Source organism: Halichoeres trimaculatus, unplaced genomic scaffold (genome assembly GCF_033239565.1).
Source record: "Halichoeres trimaculatus isolate MK-OKI-2021-1 unplaced genomic scaffold, fHalTri1.1 fHalTri1_scaffold_4, whole genome shotgun sequence".
Classification (NCBI taxonomy): Eukaryota; Metazoa; Chordata; class Actinopteri; order Labriformes; family Labridae; genus Halichoeres; species Halichoeres trimaculatus.
In genome coordinates, this window is record NW_027437182.1 from 21,421,258 (window position 1) to 21,442,029 (window position 20,772).

The window sequence follows — 20,772 nt, forward strand, 5'->3', positions numbered from 1 at the left end:
TTTATTATTCATCTTTTCAAAATCCACAAAACAACATAAGCAACAGTCAGATCAAAAACAAAACAACATGGTTAATACTTGATGTAAAGGTAGAAAAGAAGAAGTGATAAGGAAAACAAAGACAGTTTAACTTTTTGGTCTCTAGCCTTGTGCGTTTTTCTGACAGGGTAAACTAACGCACACACACACACAAAGTACTTTAAAGGACTGTTTCTGGTAAATTCTTGTACAACAAAAACCTACAAACTCAGCATTGTGTGGTAGGAGCTTTCAGCAGTGATCAGGATGAAGGGAACAGCAGGATTCTGAAACACCTGACCTCTTCTTCAGTCTACAGAAACTATTCACATGTTTCAGCTGTGGCTGGGAGTCCACAGAGCTGCTGCAGTAACTACAGGCGCCTGCTCTCAGTAACTCGGCTCGGTCTCTGGTTACCACTCCAGCTCCACCGGGTATTTCCCGGTCAGGCAGGCGGTGCAGTGCCCGACCCTCCTGCCGGCCTTACTGGAGCTGATCATCTTGTCCTTCTCCTGCAGGGAGCTGATTCCCTGCTGTACTGCAGACACCAGACCCTCCACAGTCAGGTACTGAACGCTGTCTGCACCTAGAAGATGATTTGACAGGTAATGAGTCATACAACAAACAAGCTGATGGACCTTTAGGGGGATTCTGCTGCTCTCAACCTCTCATCCACTTTCTAAGTCCTTGTTTTAGTCAGGGTGTGACTATCACAGAATCATCGCAGTAAAGATCCCTAATGAGAGACTTTATAGTCAGATAGATTCTACAGTAGTTTTTGCTCTACCCCTGCCGTGATCTGTGAGATTATTTTTTTTTAATGAATTGGGCAGCAGTAGACTCCTCACTGTCGTACTGCAGGTTAAACTGGAGTTTTTGTTGAAGATATCTGACCTGTAAGCTGATCATTTTCATCTTGTGAGTGTTATACATCTCCCTCATTTTAACCCTCTCCCCCACCACAGTCTTGGCTTTTAACTTCTCCACCCTCTCTGACCTCGATACCAATCATGTGAGTGTTCCTCAACCTGCAATGTGTCACAAGACCAAGGAACCAAACTTGTCAGTAACCAGCATGTGCAAACCACTCCACCAAAATGTTAATTGAGTACATGAGAGAACAAGACAGAGGGATTTTTCCGTACTTCTTCTTTTAGGTTTTCTTTAAAGTCTTGAATTCAACTGAAATCTTAAGGATGTTTTCTTACACATACATTTATTGAACGTATTAATTTGTAGTTAAGGGTTACATGTGGTTGAGGTTGCTGTGTTAGCAGGGTAGTCTATAAGGGAACTTGTATTCTTTTTCATCAGCGCCCTCTGCTGGACAGAGTTGTAGGTCATTTTTTATCTACAAACACAAAAACGAATATTAATTGTGCAAATTCCCTGAGGTAAATTTATAGTCTTTAGTTTCTTTGCTTAAATGATCCTTAATATGTCTTAATGTGCTTTGTTGTGCATGTTTGTGTATGCTACTCTGTGCGTGCAAATAGCTGTACCCCCATTTTTCAGTCATACACAACTTTTATAAATGACATAATTTGACTCTTTCCTTGCCCTTGATGTTTTTTCTTTTCTTTTTACACCTGCTGGTTGAAAGAATCCACATCTTTTTTAATCGTCATTTAGATCCGGAAATTTATCCATAAATACATTTCTGTAACCCAGTCTAACAACTTCAGTCCAATCTTTAAAGCACTGTTTTGTCAACACAGATTCTGTCAGCGAGATGAACTCACCGATGTGTCCAGCGATATCCTGAAACTCAGGCTTGTTGGCGATGAGCTCCTCCTTGGTTGGAATGTTGATGCCCATGTAGCACGGGAACCTGATGGGCGGGGAGGCGACCCTGATGTGAACCTATCAGAAAGAAAACATACGAGTAAGAAAGGATGAGAACCAAAAGCATGTGTTCAATAATATAAAAGATAATAGAAGTGGATCATTTACTGATTTGACAAACCTCTGTTGCACCGGCCTCTTTCAGTAGTTTGATGATGGGGGCGATGGTGTTCCCTCTGACGATGGAGTCGTCTATCAGCACCACCCGTTTTCCGGCAAAGTTATCTGTCAGAGCCCCAAACTTCTTGGCCACACCGAGCTGCCTCAGACGGGTGTTGGGCTGAATAAACGTTCTCCCTACGTAACGGTTCTTACAGAGAACCTCAATATACGGCAGACCAGACTGTGGGAGGTAAAGCAGGAGGAGGACAGTGTGAGAGGATGGAGGTCCATCAGGAGGAGGCTGCATCTTCATAGAGTGTTTTCAGAAACCACACCTGCTGAGCGTAGCCCAGAGCAGCAGGAGTCGCTGACTCAGGCACCGTGCTGACCACGTCTGCGTCTGTGGGAGCCTCTATGGCCAACTGCCGACCACAGCGTTGCCGGACAGTATACACCATCTGTCCTGAAGGATATATAGAGCAGGAGCAGAAGCATGAAGGGTTTAGGATATTGCAGAAAGAAGTCTGACAGCTGAGGGATGTTTCTGACATTCATGGAGCAATCACCTTTCTGTGCTAATTTATCAGATCAAAGTAGGAAATTAAAAAAATAAGTACTATGACAAATTTAAAGAAGAAAAAAAAGGTTTGGAGGATACATTTGTAAATCATGCGAATAAATTCACAAATTTATAATAAAAGTCAAAGTCTTCACCTATTAAAGATTTAATAAATAACTGGTTATTCAGATTTTAACATATTAGCTCCATGCTGAGCTAAAATGTAGTGCTGACTACATCAAGACTCATTTTGCAACTTAATTGTTTAAAATTTCAACAATAATCAAAAAAATATTCTTCATAGTGTATTACAAGAATATAAAATGCAGAGAAGCCTTTTTCATCATCATGTCTTCTGCTTCTAAGTGAAGGATCAAGCCTATCAGCACCACCATGAGGAGACACGGAGCTGTTGCGTGCTGAATTGTTATTGAATCAACCCTTAAAAGCCTGACCCATCAAACAGTAGCCAATTGTTTTAGAACGGAGATGCTTATAAACTCTTTCAACAAAATAAAAATAAAATGAAATAACTGCTATATAATTTTGTTCATGATATAATTTTTGTGTCACATTTGATATTGGGTGATTTTCATAACTTTTTGAAGCAAATATGCATCATTTCAATGCAAACAAATACTTACTTAAAAAAAACTAACAATTTAGATTTTATATTTACTGCAACTTCTTGAAAATTAACAATGATTCTCCTGAAAAATGTGTGTGGATAATGTCATGAGAGCAGCAATTTTGAAAAGGGCCAAAATACAACTTCAGCTGCCTGTAGTGGTTTGATAATCCTAAAGGAGGTAGAATACTTAAAAAAAAAAAAGATTTAACAGGTTTTTAAGGAAACTAGTTATCATTTTGGTGACACAGAGGTCTTTGAAACTCATGTATCAAGCATGATACATCCGCCAATATATGGTGAATATAGCCAGCAATGCTGCTTTGTAGTAGAAGGCTGAAACAACCTAACCCAACCTAAAGAAATCCTCTCTGTACCAATCAGTCTCTAAGACTTCACAATACGTTAAAAACAGCCCCTCTTTAAAGTAACTAAGAGCAGAGTGGCATAAAGGATAAAACATAATAAACAAACCTTCAAAAATGGAGTCTGGTCTGGCGAAGTAAACGTATTCAAAGATGCAGAATGCAGGAAGGTCTCCCTCAGGACGAGGGACGACACTCAGAGTCTTGACTCCATGTTTGGATATCTGGACTATCTCTCCAGGTAATACCTCCCTATAATACCTGAGAACAAAGAGGAGAAACAAAATAATTTATAAAAACAATTCTTTAACCAACACAGAGCAGATGTTTTTGATGGTGGTTTGAACTGACTTGGCACCGATGGACTGGAAGCTGCAGGACTCTGATGACACCACCCAGCCCTCTGTGTCCTCCTCCCCAGAATCTGAAAACCAGGAACAAGAATTCATCATCCATCCATGAGTGATTCGCAGCTCTGATGAACCTGCAGAGATTTTTATTCATCTGGACAAACAGACCTGAGCTGTGCAGTTTGGAGATGGGAACCAGCTGTCCGATACAGAGGGGACGGTTTCCATACGGGTCCCTCACAGCGTATATAACGTCTTTATACATCACCAGCAGTGAGTACGACGTGGGGGTCTCAGTCATCAAATTCTTTATTCTACAGCAAAAAAACAGCACAAAAAGTAGGATTTAAAAATCATGGACAGATATCTTAAGGATTATAAAACCTTTAGAGGTAACACCAACCTGGCGACCCAGTCAGGTGCGTCAAGCTCTTCCATGGGTGGAGTGAAAGCCAGCAGCTGAGTGATGAGCTCGCTGTCTGAGCCGGTAGAGAGGCCGACTCCATGACGCATCACCTGAAGAGAGCATTGATGAGAAGTCACACAAAGGTTTAATTACCCGAGAGGTACCTTTATTATTATCAGGTGACTGGACAGCAGTGGAGTCCATGCTCCAGCTTCCTCCACACCTTCTTCCTCAGAGCGTGGGCGTTGACCAGCTCTCCGTTGTGAGCTACAGCGATCTGTCCGTGCAGAGTGTCCACCACAAACGGCTGACAGTTCTGCAGCTCTGAGATCCCCGTGGTGGAATAGCGAGTGTGACAAATACCGAGGTTACCGTAACGCAGCTTCAGGAGAGCCTCTGGAGGGAACGCTGTGCTCACTAACCCCATCCCCTAAAAGTAAGAAGAGTAAGAATAAGCGGCGTTATGTTTTCAGTCACAAAATAAAAAACAGAACAGCAGAGGCCATACACAAGAAACACTTAGAAACTGTTTTTTTTTCTGGACTCAAGTTCTCAGGAGTTGACAAAATAACAAAAAGATAATGATACAAAATCACGTTTTTACATGCCGGGCTTTACTTTGATGTTGCATTTCCTGTAGTGCTGCACGATTTGGGGAAAAGGTGCGATTTGCGATTAGGTGGACAATATTGCGATTGCGATTGTGCTTGCGATTTAATATAAAAAGTTTTGTCATGATGAGTCTACAGACTTGCTTGGTTATCAGGGAGAAAAATCTGAATTGCATGTGCTGATATTGCGATTGCGATAATCGTGCAGCCCTAATTACCTGCAGGTCAACTTTCTAAAGTCTTCTTCTTAGCTAACGTTTCCAAAGCCACATTATTTTTTTCCTCAAAATTTCAAATCTTATCATTTATGACTTTATCCCTAGTATTGGTTAAATTCAGATTGTAATATCTTGTTTCCTGGAGTTTTGGGGACAAAAAGTTTATAAAATCAGCAAATTATTTAGTGTTTGTGCAGCTTAGATTATTTACTGTAGGATGGAAACAGCTGTGGTTTGATTTCTTGTCACAGAAAATAGTCTGTTTATCTTATACTAGACATGCACCAATCGCTCAGTTGGCCGATTGATCGTGCCGATTTCCTTAATTTGCCTTGCATGTGAAACTGATCTTGTATACCTCCTTTTTGCGCTGAGACCTAAAACTCGGGAAACTTTTTTGGTTGTTTAAGTTAAAACATAAAGATTTTATTTTTTTCACAAGTATTGTTTAATGGTTTTCAATACAATAAGATTGGAACATTGAAGGTATATTCTGTCAGTTGTAAGAAATAAGAAAAATATTTGTATCTCAAATCAGTCTCGGCAGTTTAGGCTTTTTAAAGATTGGTGATCGGTGATTGGCTAGAAAATTGTGATTGGTGCACTCCTATCTTTTACGCATCTTAAAGAGGTTTTCATGCCAAGAAAAGTGGCTGCTAATGACCCGTGATGGTGCAGGATTCAGGCAGAGCTGATCTGCTGGCTGTGATATGCTGCTGGTGCAGCTGAAGTGAGCTTAATCCAATCTGTTCTGATACAGTTAACATTTTGTCTGCATGGCTTCTCTGCTTCCAACACCTTCATAAACACCCTGCTTATGTTCAGAAAAGACACATCTTTATATCATGTCAGAAAATATTTACACCAGCCCAAACCTTGGGCTCAGCTTTGGAGAATCGGGAGCAGAGGCTACATTGGAACCATACAGGTATAAAATGTGGACAAATTTGAAATCTGGAAATCTTTTTTTTTCTGTTTTTTTTTTTTTTTTGACAGGATTACTCTTCGTTTCTCAAGCTCTGTCATCACTTCGTCATGTTTGCAAAGTCAGTCTTGTGAAAAAAAGAGGCTGCTTTCAAACAAATCTGCTCACATGTACAAATAAAAGAAACCTCCACTATTTACTCAAATCCTGCGCACACTGTAGAGATCCTGCATCGTGCCGCCTGTGTTGTTGTTATGCAATGCTGCAACTTCATTATTGGTGATGCAGCTTTAAGGGAGGCAGCTTGACCAAACACTGTGATGAGTGTTACCTTGTGGGTTGTGTACGTAGGGGGGCTGGCTCCATTACTCAGGACCATCCCAGCGCTCTCCTGACCCCTGAGCAGACACAAACACACACAGAAGGACACATCGGTGGGGTTAAATAAGGAGAGATATTGTGTTTGTTTTCTGCAGGTCTACACATGAATAAACTGGATCAGCTGTGAAGGCTCTGTGTGAGCCTGGAGACAGGGTAAACTGGTTTTATTCTGATGCAGGGATAAAAACACAAAGAGAAGTCTGCAGTGGAGCTGCCATGAACAGGGAGTCGCCTTGCTGCAGCTTCAGCCTTTTCACCAAGCTGCTTCTCAGATTACAGCTGGCCCCGCCCCCTCGGCACACAGCTTAAGCCAGTGATGAGGCTGCTTTTCTGTACGGAGGCGTTGCTTTCAGGCTTAGCCGCCTGGTTGCCTTGGGAACCGTGCAGCAGAGACAGGCGGATTGGGGAAAAGAAAGCGTTTCCAGGTCAGCTCAGACATGGAGAGAGCAGCAGAGAGACAAAGAGCAGACAGGGAGGTGGTTGTGGAGGACAAAGGCTCGGTGGAGAGGCAGTGGGGGGAGGCAGAGGTGCTGGCTCTCATGTCAGTGTGGGACGAGGTGGGTGCTCAGCACGTAGCCGAGAGCAGGAGCACGTTTGAGCTGATCTCAGAGCGTCTGAGGAGGCTCAGCATTGTGCGGAGCTGGTGGGAGTGTCAGGCCCAGTGCAGGAGCCTGGGGCTCCAGAGCAGGAAGTGTGACGCAGCAGCAGCAAAATACACCGAAGAAGAAGAAGAGGAAGAGAGCTGGGAGGAAGAGATGGAGGAGGGGACTCAAAAAGGGATCTACCCCTCCCCAGTGCCTGTCCCAATGCAGGAAGGTAAATAAAAGGTGATACCAAGACTTTGGTGCTGATCAGCAACAGTCAATCAGGTTAAACGTTAGGGCAAAAAGCAATTTTTACTTTTTTATATCAAAATCTGACTTCATATTTAAATTTGAGTTTGCTTTAAGAGCTTCATAGTAATCAAAGACTCAGGGAAAAATCTGGATAAATGACGAATCGACTCACTGAGGTGCTCTGACCTCAATTTGAAGCTCTGCCTTCTTTTGGGTGAAAGTAGTCGAAGCAAAACTGCAGGCAATCAATTTATATTTATTTTTTATTAACCTTTATTTAACCAGGTAGAGAAACCCATTGAGATCTTTTTTGCAAGGGTGACCTGGCCAAGAGGTCGATAATGACCAATCTTTGGATCTTTGGCAACGTACCAGCTTAGAATAAACTTTTTATTTGCTTTGAGCCCAAAGTCAGAACTTTTCTCTAACCGTCCCCTTTGAAGAAGAGCAGAAATTTGTAAAGTGTTCATATTTTATCAGAGCCTGACCAGCACGGACCCTTTTGAAATCGCTCAGGAGTTTTCACTATTTAAATTAACAGAAAAACACAAATTTAGTCCCCCTTAAATTTTGCTTTTGCACCAGGCACAAGCAAGTTATATTTAAAAAGTTATATTTAAAAACTATTTACTGTTCTCAAATATGGGCAAGGACAGGCCCAATGGCATCCCCTTGTGGGCTGTAGGAGCCCAGCAGTTTCACCTGGAAAGATGTTTTTGTTCATTTTTTGGAGATAGTGCTTGACTGAAAAAAGTATGCAAGGAGTAGTGAAATGTTGGACAGGAAGTGTTGTATTTGGTAAAAACTGCTCCCCTCTGGAGGAGGTAGTTTTTGGAGGCAGTTTGGAGCTTTATTCCCAAGACTGTTGGACATAAAGGTATTGTTCGTCAAATGCCTGTAACACAATGGACTTTTATTTTGAAAACAACAGTTTTCATCTGAGAGTAGGGTCTCTTTTTGGGTAGAGGCTTTAAAAGGACGCTGATCTGTGCTCAACAGTGATTTTTTTTTTCTTATCCAGAAAGAAGCAGTTTGACTGATGAAGGGGGATTTTATTGTTGTCCTCTGTTAATAATGTTAATTTCCCCTAATGAAACATTTCTGTAAATGCAAAATCCAGATTACACCTCAATGTTCGATGTAATGTCAGATTCTGTGTCCATGTGTGCAGGTCTCAGGACTCAAATCCACAGACCTCTTCCTTACACCTCGAGTGTGCCAGAGGAGGGGGGTCGCCACTGGACAGATGACGAGGTTCGAGCTCTGCTGTGCATCTGGGCCGACCGTCGGATCAGAGAGCGCCTGAAGAGCACGCTACGCAACAAATGCATCTTCCAGGAGATGGCCTATCAGATGCAGAAGAACTTTGGGGTGGTGAGAAACTGGAAACAATGTCGGACTAAATACAAGAACCTGAAGTACGACTACAAGACGGCTAAAAGCACTCACGCTGCAGCAGGCAGCGGCCCAGGAGGACCTGGGAAGTACATGAAGTTCTTTGATGAGGTGGACGCCATCCTGCTGGACCGTGGGCTGGAGGACGGGACAGTGGAGATGCAGAGGAGGCTGTTTGATGGAGAAGTAGTAACACAGAGGCTGCAAACTCTGGGATCAGAGAGCGAGGTTGTCATTGAAATTGATGATGGTAAGTATTCAGTACGCAGAACTTGGAGCTGTTTCTATTCAAGTCCTACAGAGGAATCAATCTTTAATCTGCTTTTATCTGCAGACAGTAATGACTGTGAGATGAACGGAGACGTGGAAACAAAGTGGAAAAGATCAGGTATGCAACAACTATGCATGGCTCAATGCATCTCAGTCAGTAAGAATGAAACATCGTTAATAGGCTACAGCATGAAAAATCTTTCCAGATGATCACCCTTAGGAGTAATATTTGGAATCATGAGACCACTTCTTCAGTTTAAAAGCCTTGGAGTTTATACAAATAAAGATTTTACTTCAGAAAATATTAACACCCTTATTACAGCTTGCAACTTAATGTGTATCAAGATTGCATAAGGGCCTGTCGCCACTTGGTGCATTTTTTGGACCTAAATTTTAGAACTTTCTCATCTGCTCCTTCAGTCGTGTCCTGGCTTTAGCAGCAGCTCCAGACCAGAAAACTGTACCCCTGAAAATGCCAGTTGGTTTATTCTTCACCATTACTGTTGACAAAGATGGAGTTTCTGCCCTTCTCGCTTTATTTTCGTCAGCTACGGAGAAGTGACACAGATGAGCACAGTGGTGTTGAAAACCTTTAAGTATTTCCAACTAAGAGCGCAACGACAGACAAGAGCTGACACCAAAGGGTTTTTTGCTTAACCTCTTCTGACTGCATGGAAATAGTTGATGTGTTGCGTTAAATTCAGACTTGAGATGCATTTAAGGCAAATGCTCATGCTGCAAAAACTCTGTTTGTTCATTGTGCAGCTCTGTTGTTCCATTTGTGTCGTCTCATCTTTCTTTATATATTTTTGCTTCTTCAGAGTCTCACCCCACACTCACAGATCCACCCGATCAGTTTCATGTGGTCACGGTACCAGACACGGGTCGGAACTGGAGCGAGCAGGAGGTACGAGCTCTGGTTCAGGTCTGGTCCGACGAGCGTGTGTGCAGACAGCTGGAGAGCTCGACCAGAAAGAGAGACATCTTCATCCAGATCTCCAACAGGTTGATGCAGCAGGGCATTGATCGCGATTGGAAGCAGTGTCACACCAAGTACAAAAACCTCAAGTACCTCTACCGCTCGCTGCAGAGAGGAATGACAGAGGAAACCGACCCGAGGAGGATTATGAGGTTCTACAACGAGGTGGATGCAATAATGAACCGCACAAGGAACGGTTCTCCAAATGGGACAGCTGCTGCACACAACAGGGACTCAAGAGGGCTACTGCTGTCTGAAGACTATGAGGACAAAGACCACACAGACGCCAGCATGACCAAGATGAACTCAGAGACCTCTACAGCATCAGCAATGGAGGACAGAACCTGCAGCTCTGATTCTGTGTCCTCTGTGAGCCTTGACGTTTCTGCAAACAAAGAACTGACGATCCACGCAGTCCAGGAGGGGCGATCAGATCTTCACCACGGATTCATGAGTGAGCACAAAAACTTTTTATTTATGCTCAGATAACAATGTAGCTTCTGTGGAAATGAGGAGCACAAAGGAAAATAGGATATATTAATTAAGAGATGATAAATGAGAAACATTATTTTCATCCTTTATTTGCATAAACTGACCCTTAGTCTATTTTTTGTCTGTTTGTCTTCTTTGTAATCCTGTGAGTTACAAAGAATGAAAATCTGAACCCGCTCATAAGACGGATCAAGCATGTGTTTTGATTGGTTAATATTCAAAGAGTTACAGGTTCATTCAAAATGAAGCCAAAACAGGCTTTGTAATCTTTAAATAATTATTCTATCATTGAAACAGACGCCCGATTGTAACTTACACTTCACCACATGGTGGATTGTAGCACCTCTCAGAGTGCTTTGCTAACCGCCTTTAAAATTAAAACTGCAGAAGAAAAAGACATTTCACTGCAGTTGCTGGTGTTCTGAGTGGTTGTGCTCCTTTGTTAATTTGGGCTATCATTTTTGTGTTTGGGTTCCAATCAGGGTTAGGTGAACTGTTAGAATAAGGCCGGCATGTTTTGGCATTCTTACCCAAACCGTAGTGTTATAATACAGAAGGAGAGTGTCTGTGCCAAGTTAAATAACACTCATACAAAATACCTTAATGCTATAACACCATAAAGTCTACTTACATTGCCAGAGTATTGTGAGCATGTTTTCATACTAAAATATAAATACTTTGTTAAAAATAGGGCTGAACAATTAATCAAAATGAAACCGGCATAGCAATGTAATGCAAAACGGCAATTTTCAAATTGAACGGCTGCAATTAAAACAAACAAAAAATTAATATGTACACAGACCTGAAGGGAATATAGTAACTTGTACTTGTTCTTCCTTCAAACCAGCAAAAGTCAATAATCTGTTTTTTTTCTGGCAGGAACATTACACATCTACAAATCTTGAAGTTAAATCAATGTGACAATTTTCTACTGTGATTATACTACTTAAATAAAGATATGTTATTGGTATTAATTCATGCATGCATGCATCTCATTTAACCATAACATGTAGGCCTGGCCTACAGGATTGAATTGTTCATATGTTAGCGGTCATGTTGGTCATACAAAAGAATGATTTATTGGATGTGTTTAGAGAATAATGAAAAAGACAAAAGTCCCTCCCACAAAATCGCAATCGCAATATTGGTCCAAAAAAATCACACTTAGATTATTTCCCAAAACCGTTCAGCCCTAGTTAAAAATCAAAGGAAAAGCGTCTCTTGATGGAACTACTACACCATCATTTACGCTCAAAGTGGGAGATCAATGGGCGCATAACCAGAGCTACCACATCTCATCAGGAAGCACCATTTGCTACAACACCATAGGTGTGCGGGGCTCTGAGAGCCTTGATAGGAGAAAAATGTAGGGACTTCAGAACCTGTTGAGGACTTAAGTGTGGTACTTCATCAAAATAATTGAAAACATGGCTAAACTCTAAAAACTCTGCAGGGCTTCACTGGCATATCACAGGCCAACAAGTACGCAGTCGCCTGAAAGCGTCACTTTGAGAATGAGAACATTGAAATTGGTCTCTTTAATAACAGTTTATTTCAGCCCTATAGAGTCATCTATTTGTCTGAGAGTGTCTCATTCTATCTCTCTGTTTCAGCAGGTTTTTCTGTTAGAGAGGTGTTGAGCTTTGGTTTCTGAAAGTTTTTCTGTCGCCTTCAGGCTCCATGTACAACAGAGCAGAGAGAGAGGAGAAGACTTTTTCACCAAACAGAAGAAAAAGGAAATACACGGATCAAGGTCTGAAATACGCCTCCATCTGTTATCACTTTGTGTGTCACATGCCGTCCTCATTGACTGAGGCTTTTGTAAATTGTTACGTCGTCCCATGATGACTCTGATAATGAAGTTAGAGATAAGGGCACGGTGGTGACTACTAGCACGAGTCAAAAAGGGACTTGTAATATTGCTGGCATTTTGATATAAAAGGTAAAATGAGGATGGTAATCACCCTTCTTTCTGTTCTGTTTCAGACTCAATGCTCCAGACAGCAGGGAAAAAACTGCACTCGTTCTCTGGATCTGCTGATAACACAAGGGTCCAATGTAAAGAGGAGGAGGATCACATCCCCATAATAAAGATCAATTCAGTCCGGTCAATGGCCTCTCCTGATCCATCCCCTGATGCGTCCCCTGACAGAAAGGTAATATCTCCAACTCCCAAACATTTCTCAACTGGAGAAGCTAATCTGACATGAGATACGCAGGATGTTACAGTGAGCGACCGTTAGCATCCAATTAATCAATTACTTATCAATATCAAAAACCTCGCCTTTGTCATCTGTTAGTCGGCAAATCAATCTGTACTGACTAAACAACACTGTAATCTTTACACTTTGTCTTCCGCAGACTAGACTGGATATCCTTGTTCTGGACACTTTAACATATTTTTATAACAGAAAAAAGGGTAAAACTAAGGTTTAATTTTTCCTGTCACTTATTCAATAAGATATCGTGGCAACTGTAAAACGAAAATAACCCATTACATTTGGTCTGGAACCGATAAATAATCCAGATACTGTCATCCAGGAGGACAGAAACCTCAGTGTTTCCTTTTTTCTTGCATTATGAAGCTGTAATTGGAAGAATTGTGAATGTATATCCAAAATGAACAACCCCCAAACAAACAGATTACTCAATTAGATAAAGAAATAAAAACCACTGGTAGTTTGTAGGTTATTAGGGATACAACCATTCATTGATAAAATGTTGCAGATACTTTTTCTTGCAGTTTGCAGCGTTTTTAAAACACAAGGGTCTGGAAAACAATGTGACCTTGAGTCACAACACATTCCTTGTCATGCAAACAAACACTTGTGATAATGTTTTTCCTCTAAAATGCATAATTTCAACGAGGATGTTTTTCCTTAGGGAGATAAAGTTGGGGATAATACCAATATGTCTTGGGAAAAAATACAATTTTACAACCGAGAATGACATTGTTTTTTATTTTTATTGTTTTTCTTTTTTAAAGATAAACAAAACAAAACAAAAAAGTTCTTTTTGGCGTCTTTTACTCCTATAATGAACAGACACGCGTCCTGTGAAACTTCTAGTGACAGTTAGAATACACATCTGTCCTTGACTCACCTGTGCTGTAACGCCGTCAGTCCCAAAGTCAACACCTGAGCAACCTCCAGCTGCGTGGGCCACTCTCCGGCAGCAACGCACCCGAAGACCCCGCACTCCTCCCCGATACCGGACTCCTCGAACTCCATCCCGACGTTGTCTGTCCCGGTGCTCTTCACGTTTTGACTCGTGCCGTGGTTACCGCGAGTTATCAGCGCGTGCGTGTAGGGACCGAGCACGTGCAGACTGGTTTACTTTGCGATGCAACGTGGCTCGTCAGAACTTGATAAACTCAACTGACATTGTCAAAGCACTATAAAGAAAAACAAGGTTGTGTAAAGAAAAAAAAACATCACCGGGAGCAGTTTTCAGAGAAACAACGGGCCTCCATTACCGCTGTCACATCAACGTGTGTAATCAAACATGCTCACTGATGAGACGCACGTGGTAGTCCTTGAGGAGGAGAATTATAGCTAATCGAACAAAGCGCCAGTTTAAACCGCATAAATCTTTATACTTGAATTTATCTTTCGTCTCCACGAGGAGAAAACGGGTCACTTTGAGGATAAACTTCTAAAAGTTCCTCCTCAAGCAAATATTTGGCGTTAGAGCATCTCCCCCTCACGTGATCAGAATGCACTGCTGTGATTGGATACCTCGTCAAGAAAAGAGCTGTGATTGGCTCTCATAGCACGTAGCACAGGCTCCACTTCCCTCTTCTGCTGCCTGCACGCCTGTCGCTGCCTCTTCATCCTCAAACTTTCACAAGTTTTGTCTTTCAGAGCGCCTGGTCGGTAAATAACTTCACTATGGACTCCGCAACAGGTACGAAACCTTCTAAATTAACTTATCAGAGATTAAAACACGTCTGATTCGCGCATTTTTTGTTTGAGTGCATGCTTTGTTATTTTATAGAGCTGAAAATCGGCCAAAAGCTGAATGAGGGGAAGACGAAGCAGATTTTCGAGCTTGTGGACCAGCCCGGACTGGTTCTGGTTCAGTCCAAAGACCAGATCACCGCCGGGAATGCAGTCAGGAAGGACCAAATGGAGGGAAAGGCTGCCATAGCCAATAAAACGACGAGCTGCGTGTTCAAGCTGCTGCAGGAATCTGGTGAGTCTCCCGAACTCTTGATAAAAACTTAGCGTCAGTGATTCATACAGGATGCATGTGCTGCAACAGGTAAGGTGTGGAACAGGTGAGTCATAATCACCCTGGGGCCGCCAAACCACATGTTGAGAAACCGTTAGAGGTAAACTTCACGGCAAACTACACAAGAAGGTTTGTACAGTACGCACTCGCTTCCAACAACTTTCTCTTGATTCTTTCATGGGTCCCTGAAGGCATCACGAGTGTTTTCCAGCAAATAAAAGGCAGAAAATGTCCCCTGAATAGTGAAGACAATCCCGATAGTGCTGAATAATCGTGAGTTTAAAGGCTTGCGTAATAAAACAAAGTAAAATCATTAGTAAACATTGAAACAATGACCAAAAATCGAAATTAGTGAGAGAGAAATAACTTTACTACAAGGGGAACACAGAAAATGGGGTGCATATTAGTTAAAATAAATAAAGATGTGTATATACTTATTTTGATTTTGATAAGATAAGATACACTTTTTTGTTACAGTAGCTTACAGCAAGAGACAATGACTTCCAAAACTGAACTTTGATTGAATAGAATTAAACTAAAGGTTAAAAGAAAATAAAAATAAGTATGAAATACAGAATTTAGTTAACATGTACGCTATGTCCAACACCAACATATGCATGGGCAAGTTATTGCACAGGAGTAATTTCACCAGGATGCTCAAACACTTGAAGTATGTTTCATAATAACCTGGTGAAATAAAGCTACAGAGTTGTCAGAGTTCAAGGCAGTAGTTGTTAATTAGTTGTTAATTAATTTTACCCAAAGGAGAGCACAAAATCTGATTTAAAAAAAAAAATAAGTTATAGAAAAACAATCTAATAACTTGTGAGCTGAGGGTTGAATGTAAACATTGGAAAATGCGTTGCATTTTTTTTAACTTAAAGCTAAGCTAAAGTGGGGAGTTTTCAGCAGTTTGTGAAATGGACTGAAATTAATTTTGTCATAAAAAGTGACTGTTTTTGTGTTATTCTTTTTAATGTATAAAATCACTACAGAGACCAGGTGTTACACCAAGAAATTCACTTTATTAATTTTTTGACATGACCACATAAATGACCTGATTAGTGATACTTTTTTTGTGTAAAAAGACAGGAGGAAGAGACTTTTGGTTAAGAAACATTACAGAAAAAAAACACAGGGGGCGACAAACTCAACAAGAACCTTAAAGTTCCCCTCAGGGGCTTTAAGTCATAACTTTTTGATCTTATACAACATTTTAACTGGAAATTTTGTAGCCAAAGCTAAATTGTTATCCTATTTCTCCTGTCCTGATGAGAAGAGGCCTTCAAACCTGTGTGACCTCATTGATTGAGTTTGAAGGGTCAGTGAGGTGACAGCTCAGTAAGAAAGGCCACCTTTGGCCTGTTTACACTTCAGATACCTACAGATCTCTGCAAATTTCAGCACTTAAGAGTGTTATTGTTTGGGTGAATTTGTGGCTATGCATTGTGGATTCCATCCTCCAAACATCAATAAAATCTAAAGAGTGGTATTTCACAGTCTTTTTAATTTTAGGCTTATATTTAGATGACTTTGGATTGGTTGCTTTGTCTTAAAAATGTCAAATGGTGCTTAAAGCCCAAGATTGTGTCTTCACAAGGTTTATTCTATCTATACCCCAAAATACTGTTTACTTTCCAAGAGAAGGATAAAAGGAACATGCTCTTTAGTTAATACACACATTCATACAACTTAACACACATCTATACATAAAAAGTAAAGAAGAATAAAAGGCAATAGCAGGGTTCAGTGATAATTAAATATCCACCACTTTTTAAAAAATGTATACCACAGTTGTTGATGTATATGTGATCTCTCTAGGTCACAATGAACCCTTTGAACTGGTCTTTAATGCAAAGTGGACAGAGCTGTGCGTTAACCTTCCTAAATTACTCTCCAACAGGCTTTAATTTAACAGTAAGTGGGTAACTGCTGCCCACATGCTGCTCATTGTGTGAGTGAGTGTGTTAAAGGAGAGTTGTGGTAATGGCTGTCCTATGACTTCAGACTTTGTGCTTTTAATTCCCCAGAACGTGATCAACCACATCCCCCTTTTACTTAAAGATTAACTCTTCTTATTATTAACACGGGATGCATCCTGATAAACTTTGGAAAGTTTGTGGAAATCATCAAGTAGATTGTTTTACGATTATTTTTTTCTGATTGAAGTGAACAATGAAGCATGTAATTTGAGCTTTAAGGTGGTAATCCTTCTCTGGTCAAAGATTTTGACTCAGTTTGGAGGTTTGAATTGCCCTTAGTCAGGGTCATCCTGTGTAATGCCTGACCTGATATCCACCCTCTCTCCTAGGCATTAAGACGGCGTTTGTCAAGCAGCACTCGGACACAGCATTCATCGCCGCTCACTGCGAGATGATTCCTATCGAGTGGGTCTGCCGCAGGGTCGCCACTGGATCGTTCCTTAAGAGGAATCCGGGAGTGAAAGAAGGCTACCGCTTCTCCCCTCTGAAGATGGAGATGTTCTTTAAAGTGAGCCTGAGATCTGACCCTCTGCAGAGTGTCTTTAGCCTCTCACTGAGGCAACTTGCAGTCATTAGTGAGGACATGCAGGCACACAAAAGTTAATGATTAAAAATGTATTGCCTAGAACACCATAAGTAGTAAAAACAGAAATGAACCCTTAAAAAATTGAAATAAAGTCTGGCCCGTGGCCTCTCGAGGGAACACTTTTAGCATTTAAAACCAAAGAAATAGAAGCCAAGCCTTAGGTTTTAATTTTGTCTCTATCAGACAATAAATGAGGCAAGAACAAGCTGTGAAACGGTAAAAAACTGAAAATGAAGTAACTTAAAACCCCTCATACATCAGAAAGTAGTCAGCTTCTTGCGCTTATCTATGTAATGATAATGTTGACATAAATGACATGAAAGTTCCCCTCTGATATCCTCTCTGCTCTGCCTGGTAGCCATTTTGATTTGTATAGTTTTAAATACATGTGCAGTTCTTTGCCCCTTTCAGTCACACCAGAAACTTTATTCAAACCCCCCCTCACCAAATTCATCTTTATTTTATATTTCTGCTGTAGGATGATGCCAACAACGACCCCCAGTGGTCAGAGGAGCAGCTGCTGGAGTCTAAATTCTCTCTGGCTGGACTCACCATCGGTCAGTGTGAGGTGGACATCATGAACCGCAGCACCGTCGCCATCTTTGAGATCCTGGAGAAGGCCTGGGCCACTCAGAACTGCACACTGGTGGACATGAAGGTATGGGGAGCAGCACTTCCCCCTGCTGGTCACTCTGGGGTGTAACAGCTTTAAGTGTCAGCACAGTGAAGGATTGTGAACCTTCTTTGTCTGTAGATCGAGTTTGGCGTCAATGTGAAGACTCAGGAGATTGTTCTTGCCGATGTGATTGACAACGACTCCTGGAGGCTGTGGCCGGCTGGAGACAGAAGCCAGCAGAAAGATAAGCAGGTCAGGACCCCACTTGACACACTATGTGTGTGTTGTTTATTTTGAAAAAGATTTGATCAAACATGAAGTTAATATTAATGCTTAAATAATTTTTCTCCCTTCTTTTTAGGTGTACCGTGACCTTAAAGAGGTCACCCCTGAGGCAATGCAGATGGTGAAGAGGAACTTTGAGTGGGTCTCTGAAAGGGTCATGGTATGTTTTCTTTGCTCTATCACAACAGATATCAGGCTGTGCTCACTCAGGCCTCGTTTAGATTGCAGATAAGGTGGCAGATGAGGTGAGACAGACTGAACTAAACAAAGGGAAAAAAAGTAGTCATAAAATACATATGAACCTCTTAAGCTGTTTTCATACTAATGCATTGAATCTTCCCCTAATATTGTTCCTGCTCATAATTATCATATGCTAATAAACGTGCTCATAACTTTTAGTGAACTGCTCAAAATTTCAATTAATAATTGGCGACATGAGTGTATTTTACCTCAAAGGCAGATGCCAGAGGGTTTAAGATGCACTGAGTGCCATGTTTTACGACACTTGACAAACATTTGGAGAAGCTTTTGCATTCTGTAGATTAGATTTGGTAACTGGCGCATGTGAGGCCAGCTTTTGTTAAAATTTAACAGGGTTTCATGAACACGTCCGGACAGATTCCATAGGAACAAAAACTGGTGTAGTTTTGAAAAGGGGTCACCTTTTTGAGAAGTGAGAATAATTCAATTGTAGGGTTTCATTTGGTTTCATTACTCCCAGCCATTTAATATTTCTGGGTTTTCTGTGTGTTTAAATTCATATTCTTGAGCCACATATTTAGCTGACTGATTGTGGCGTTATGTTTCAATAAGTTTTTAAAATGGCGGATCTTTTCCTGCGTTTAATCTGTATTTACATTTGTTTTTGTTTTTTTTCTGTACACTTGATAGCTGTATACATTTAAGAAGAATACAGTCATCAATTTAGTTAAGGAAATTTCCGTGATCAAGGGCATTCAATCCAGCTGATGCAACCATGTGGGAGCAAACGAAGCCGTTCCAATTTATAACTTTAACTCTCGACAGAATGTGCATCACAGTAATCATCAGTCAAAAAGACTGAACTTTTGCACTTTGTCATCAACTGTTCAGGTTGGCTTTAACACCTCTGTGTGTAACAGCTTGAGGCTCTTTAAAAAAGCTGTGCTGAGATTTTGAAACTTGGCACCTTTTTTCAACACATGTAGAAATAAACAGAACCTAAAAATGGAACTCCAAATTTATCTAAACCTCTGACTTTCTCTGTTATTTGTTGTCGGTGTTCTTTTGGAAGTGTGAAAAACGATCACCTATAATGAAGCGGTGCAGCTCTGGTGGGTGTGTGGGTTGCTGAGATTTAGAAGCTGAGCAGAAAACTGTTTAGTGTGAAAACCTAGAGAAAACAAACCTTGATTTTAAGACCAACATGGAGCTAATGAAGGCTTTGTTTTGTCTGCAGCTGCTTCTGGAGCCTCAGGCCGGGGGCAGGGTGGTGGTCCTGATGGGCTCCACTTCAGACATGGCTCACTGTGAGAAGATCAGGAAGGCCTGCACGTCGTACGGGATCCCCTGTGTTCTCAGAGTCACCTCTGCTCACAAAGGACCAGATGAGACTCTGCGCATCAAAGCTCAGTATGAAGGTGTGTTTTTTTGCTTTTTTATGAAGCCCTGACTGAGACTGTGGGAGTTAGTATTTGGTTTTAAAGCTGCTTTAAAACTAAAGTTCTCCATCTATATAATTAAAAAATGATGTTTGGGTAAGTTTTGGTACTTTCCCAAAGATAGTGTTTAAAGGTTTGCACCTTACTTTCATACTGTACCTTTATTTTATGTAATTGTGAAAAATAAATATATGGATATATCTGTTTTCTTTCTTCAGGTGACGGCATCCCCACTGTTTTCGTGGCTGTAGCTGGCAGGAGTAATGGCCTCGGCCCTGTGATGTCCGGAAACACGGCATATCCCGTTATCAACTGTCCCCCTCTTACTCCAGACTGGGGGGCTCAAGATGTCTGGTCTTCCCTCCGCATGCCCAGTGGTAACTTAAATAACTCAAATAACTTCATTGATTGGGGTGAGGGGAGTCTGTTTGAAGTAGTGCTGCACGATTTGGGGAAAAGGTGCGATTTGCGATTAGGTGGACAATATTGCGATTGCAATTGTGCTTGCGATTTAATAAAAAAAGTTGTGTCATGATGAGTCTACAGACTTGCTTGGTTATCATGGAGAAAAATCTGAATTGCATGTGCGATTGCGATATCCTCTTTTGCGAATACGTTATTGCATGTGCTGACATTGCGATTGCGATAATCGTGCAGCCCTAGTTTGAAGCACCTTGAACAAAGTGTATGATCACCCAAAAAATTATATCCAGTGCAACTTACCTTGTCCCCTCTCTGCCTTCTCCAGGTCTCGGCTGCTCCACCATCCTCTCTCCTGAGGCAGCGGCTCAGTTCGCAGCTCAGATCTTTGGGCTGACTGATCACCTGGTTTGGTGCAAACTTCGGGCCTCTATGCTGAACACCTGGGTGTCCCTGAAGCTTGCGGACAAGAAGCTGCAGGCCTGCAGCCTCTGAAGTGATCCCCCTGTTCTCTGTTCGAGTTCAGTCTGTCTCTGTTTACCATGAAGTCCCACTAACAATGTTTTCTCAACCTAAATCATTCCATTAAAAGCCTCTTTATTAAACTCTTCAGCACTTTGTGTCTTGGTT

General features: G+C 41.4%; 2 protein-coding genes across 2 annotated transcripts; one reads left to right on the top strand and one right to left on the bottom strand.

Annotated features, from left to right (window-relative positions):
* Window positions 1–28: 28 nt before the first annotated feature.
* On the bottom strand, window positions 29–14,052 carry ppat (phosphoribosyl pyrophosphate amidotransferase). Its single transcript, XM_074668296.1, has 11 exons — window positions 13,483–14,052; window positions 6,359–6,425; window positions 4,497–4,703; window positions 4,271–4,383; window positions 4,036–4,181; window positions 3,869–3,941; window positions 3,627–3,778; window positions 2,301–2,428; window positions 1,985–2,206; window positions 1,761–1,881; window positions 29–604 (listed from the first exon to the last, which is right to left on the bottom strand). Exons 1-11 carry the CDS (start codon window positions 13,608–13,610, stop codon window positions 432–434), a joined length of 1,530 nt encoding a protein of 509 aa, XP_074524397.1. The 5' UTR covers window positions 13,611–14,052; the 3' UTR covers window positions 29–431.
* paics (phosphoribosylaminoimidazole carboxylase, phosphoribosylaminoimidazole succinocarboxamide synthetase) lies at window positions 6,827–20,734 on the top strand. The gene is made up of 15 exons (XM_074668295.1): window positions 6,827–7,224; window positions 8,416–8,889; window positions 8,974–9,027; window positions 9,731–10,342; window positions 12,056–12,133; window positions 12,367–12,536; window positions 14,244–14,286; window positions 14,377–14,574; window positions 16,925–17,103; window positions 17,660–17,839; window positions 17,936–18,049; window positions 18,159–18,242; window positions 19,521–19,701; window positions 19,941–20,099; window positions 20,471–20,734. Exons 1-15 carry the CDS (start codon window positions 6,846–6,848, stop codon window positions 20,635–20,637), a joined length of 3,072 nt encoding a protein of 1,023 aa, XP_074524396.1. The 5' UTR covers window positions 6,827–6,845; the 3' UTR covers window positions 20,638–20,734.
* The last annotated feature ends 38 nt before the right edge of the window (window positions 20,735–20,772 follow it).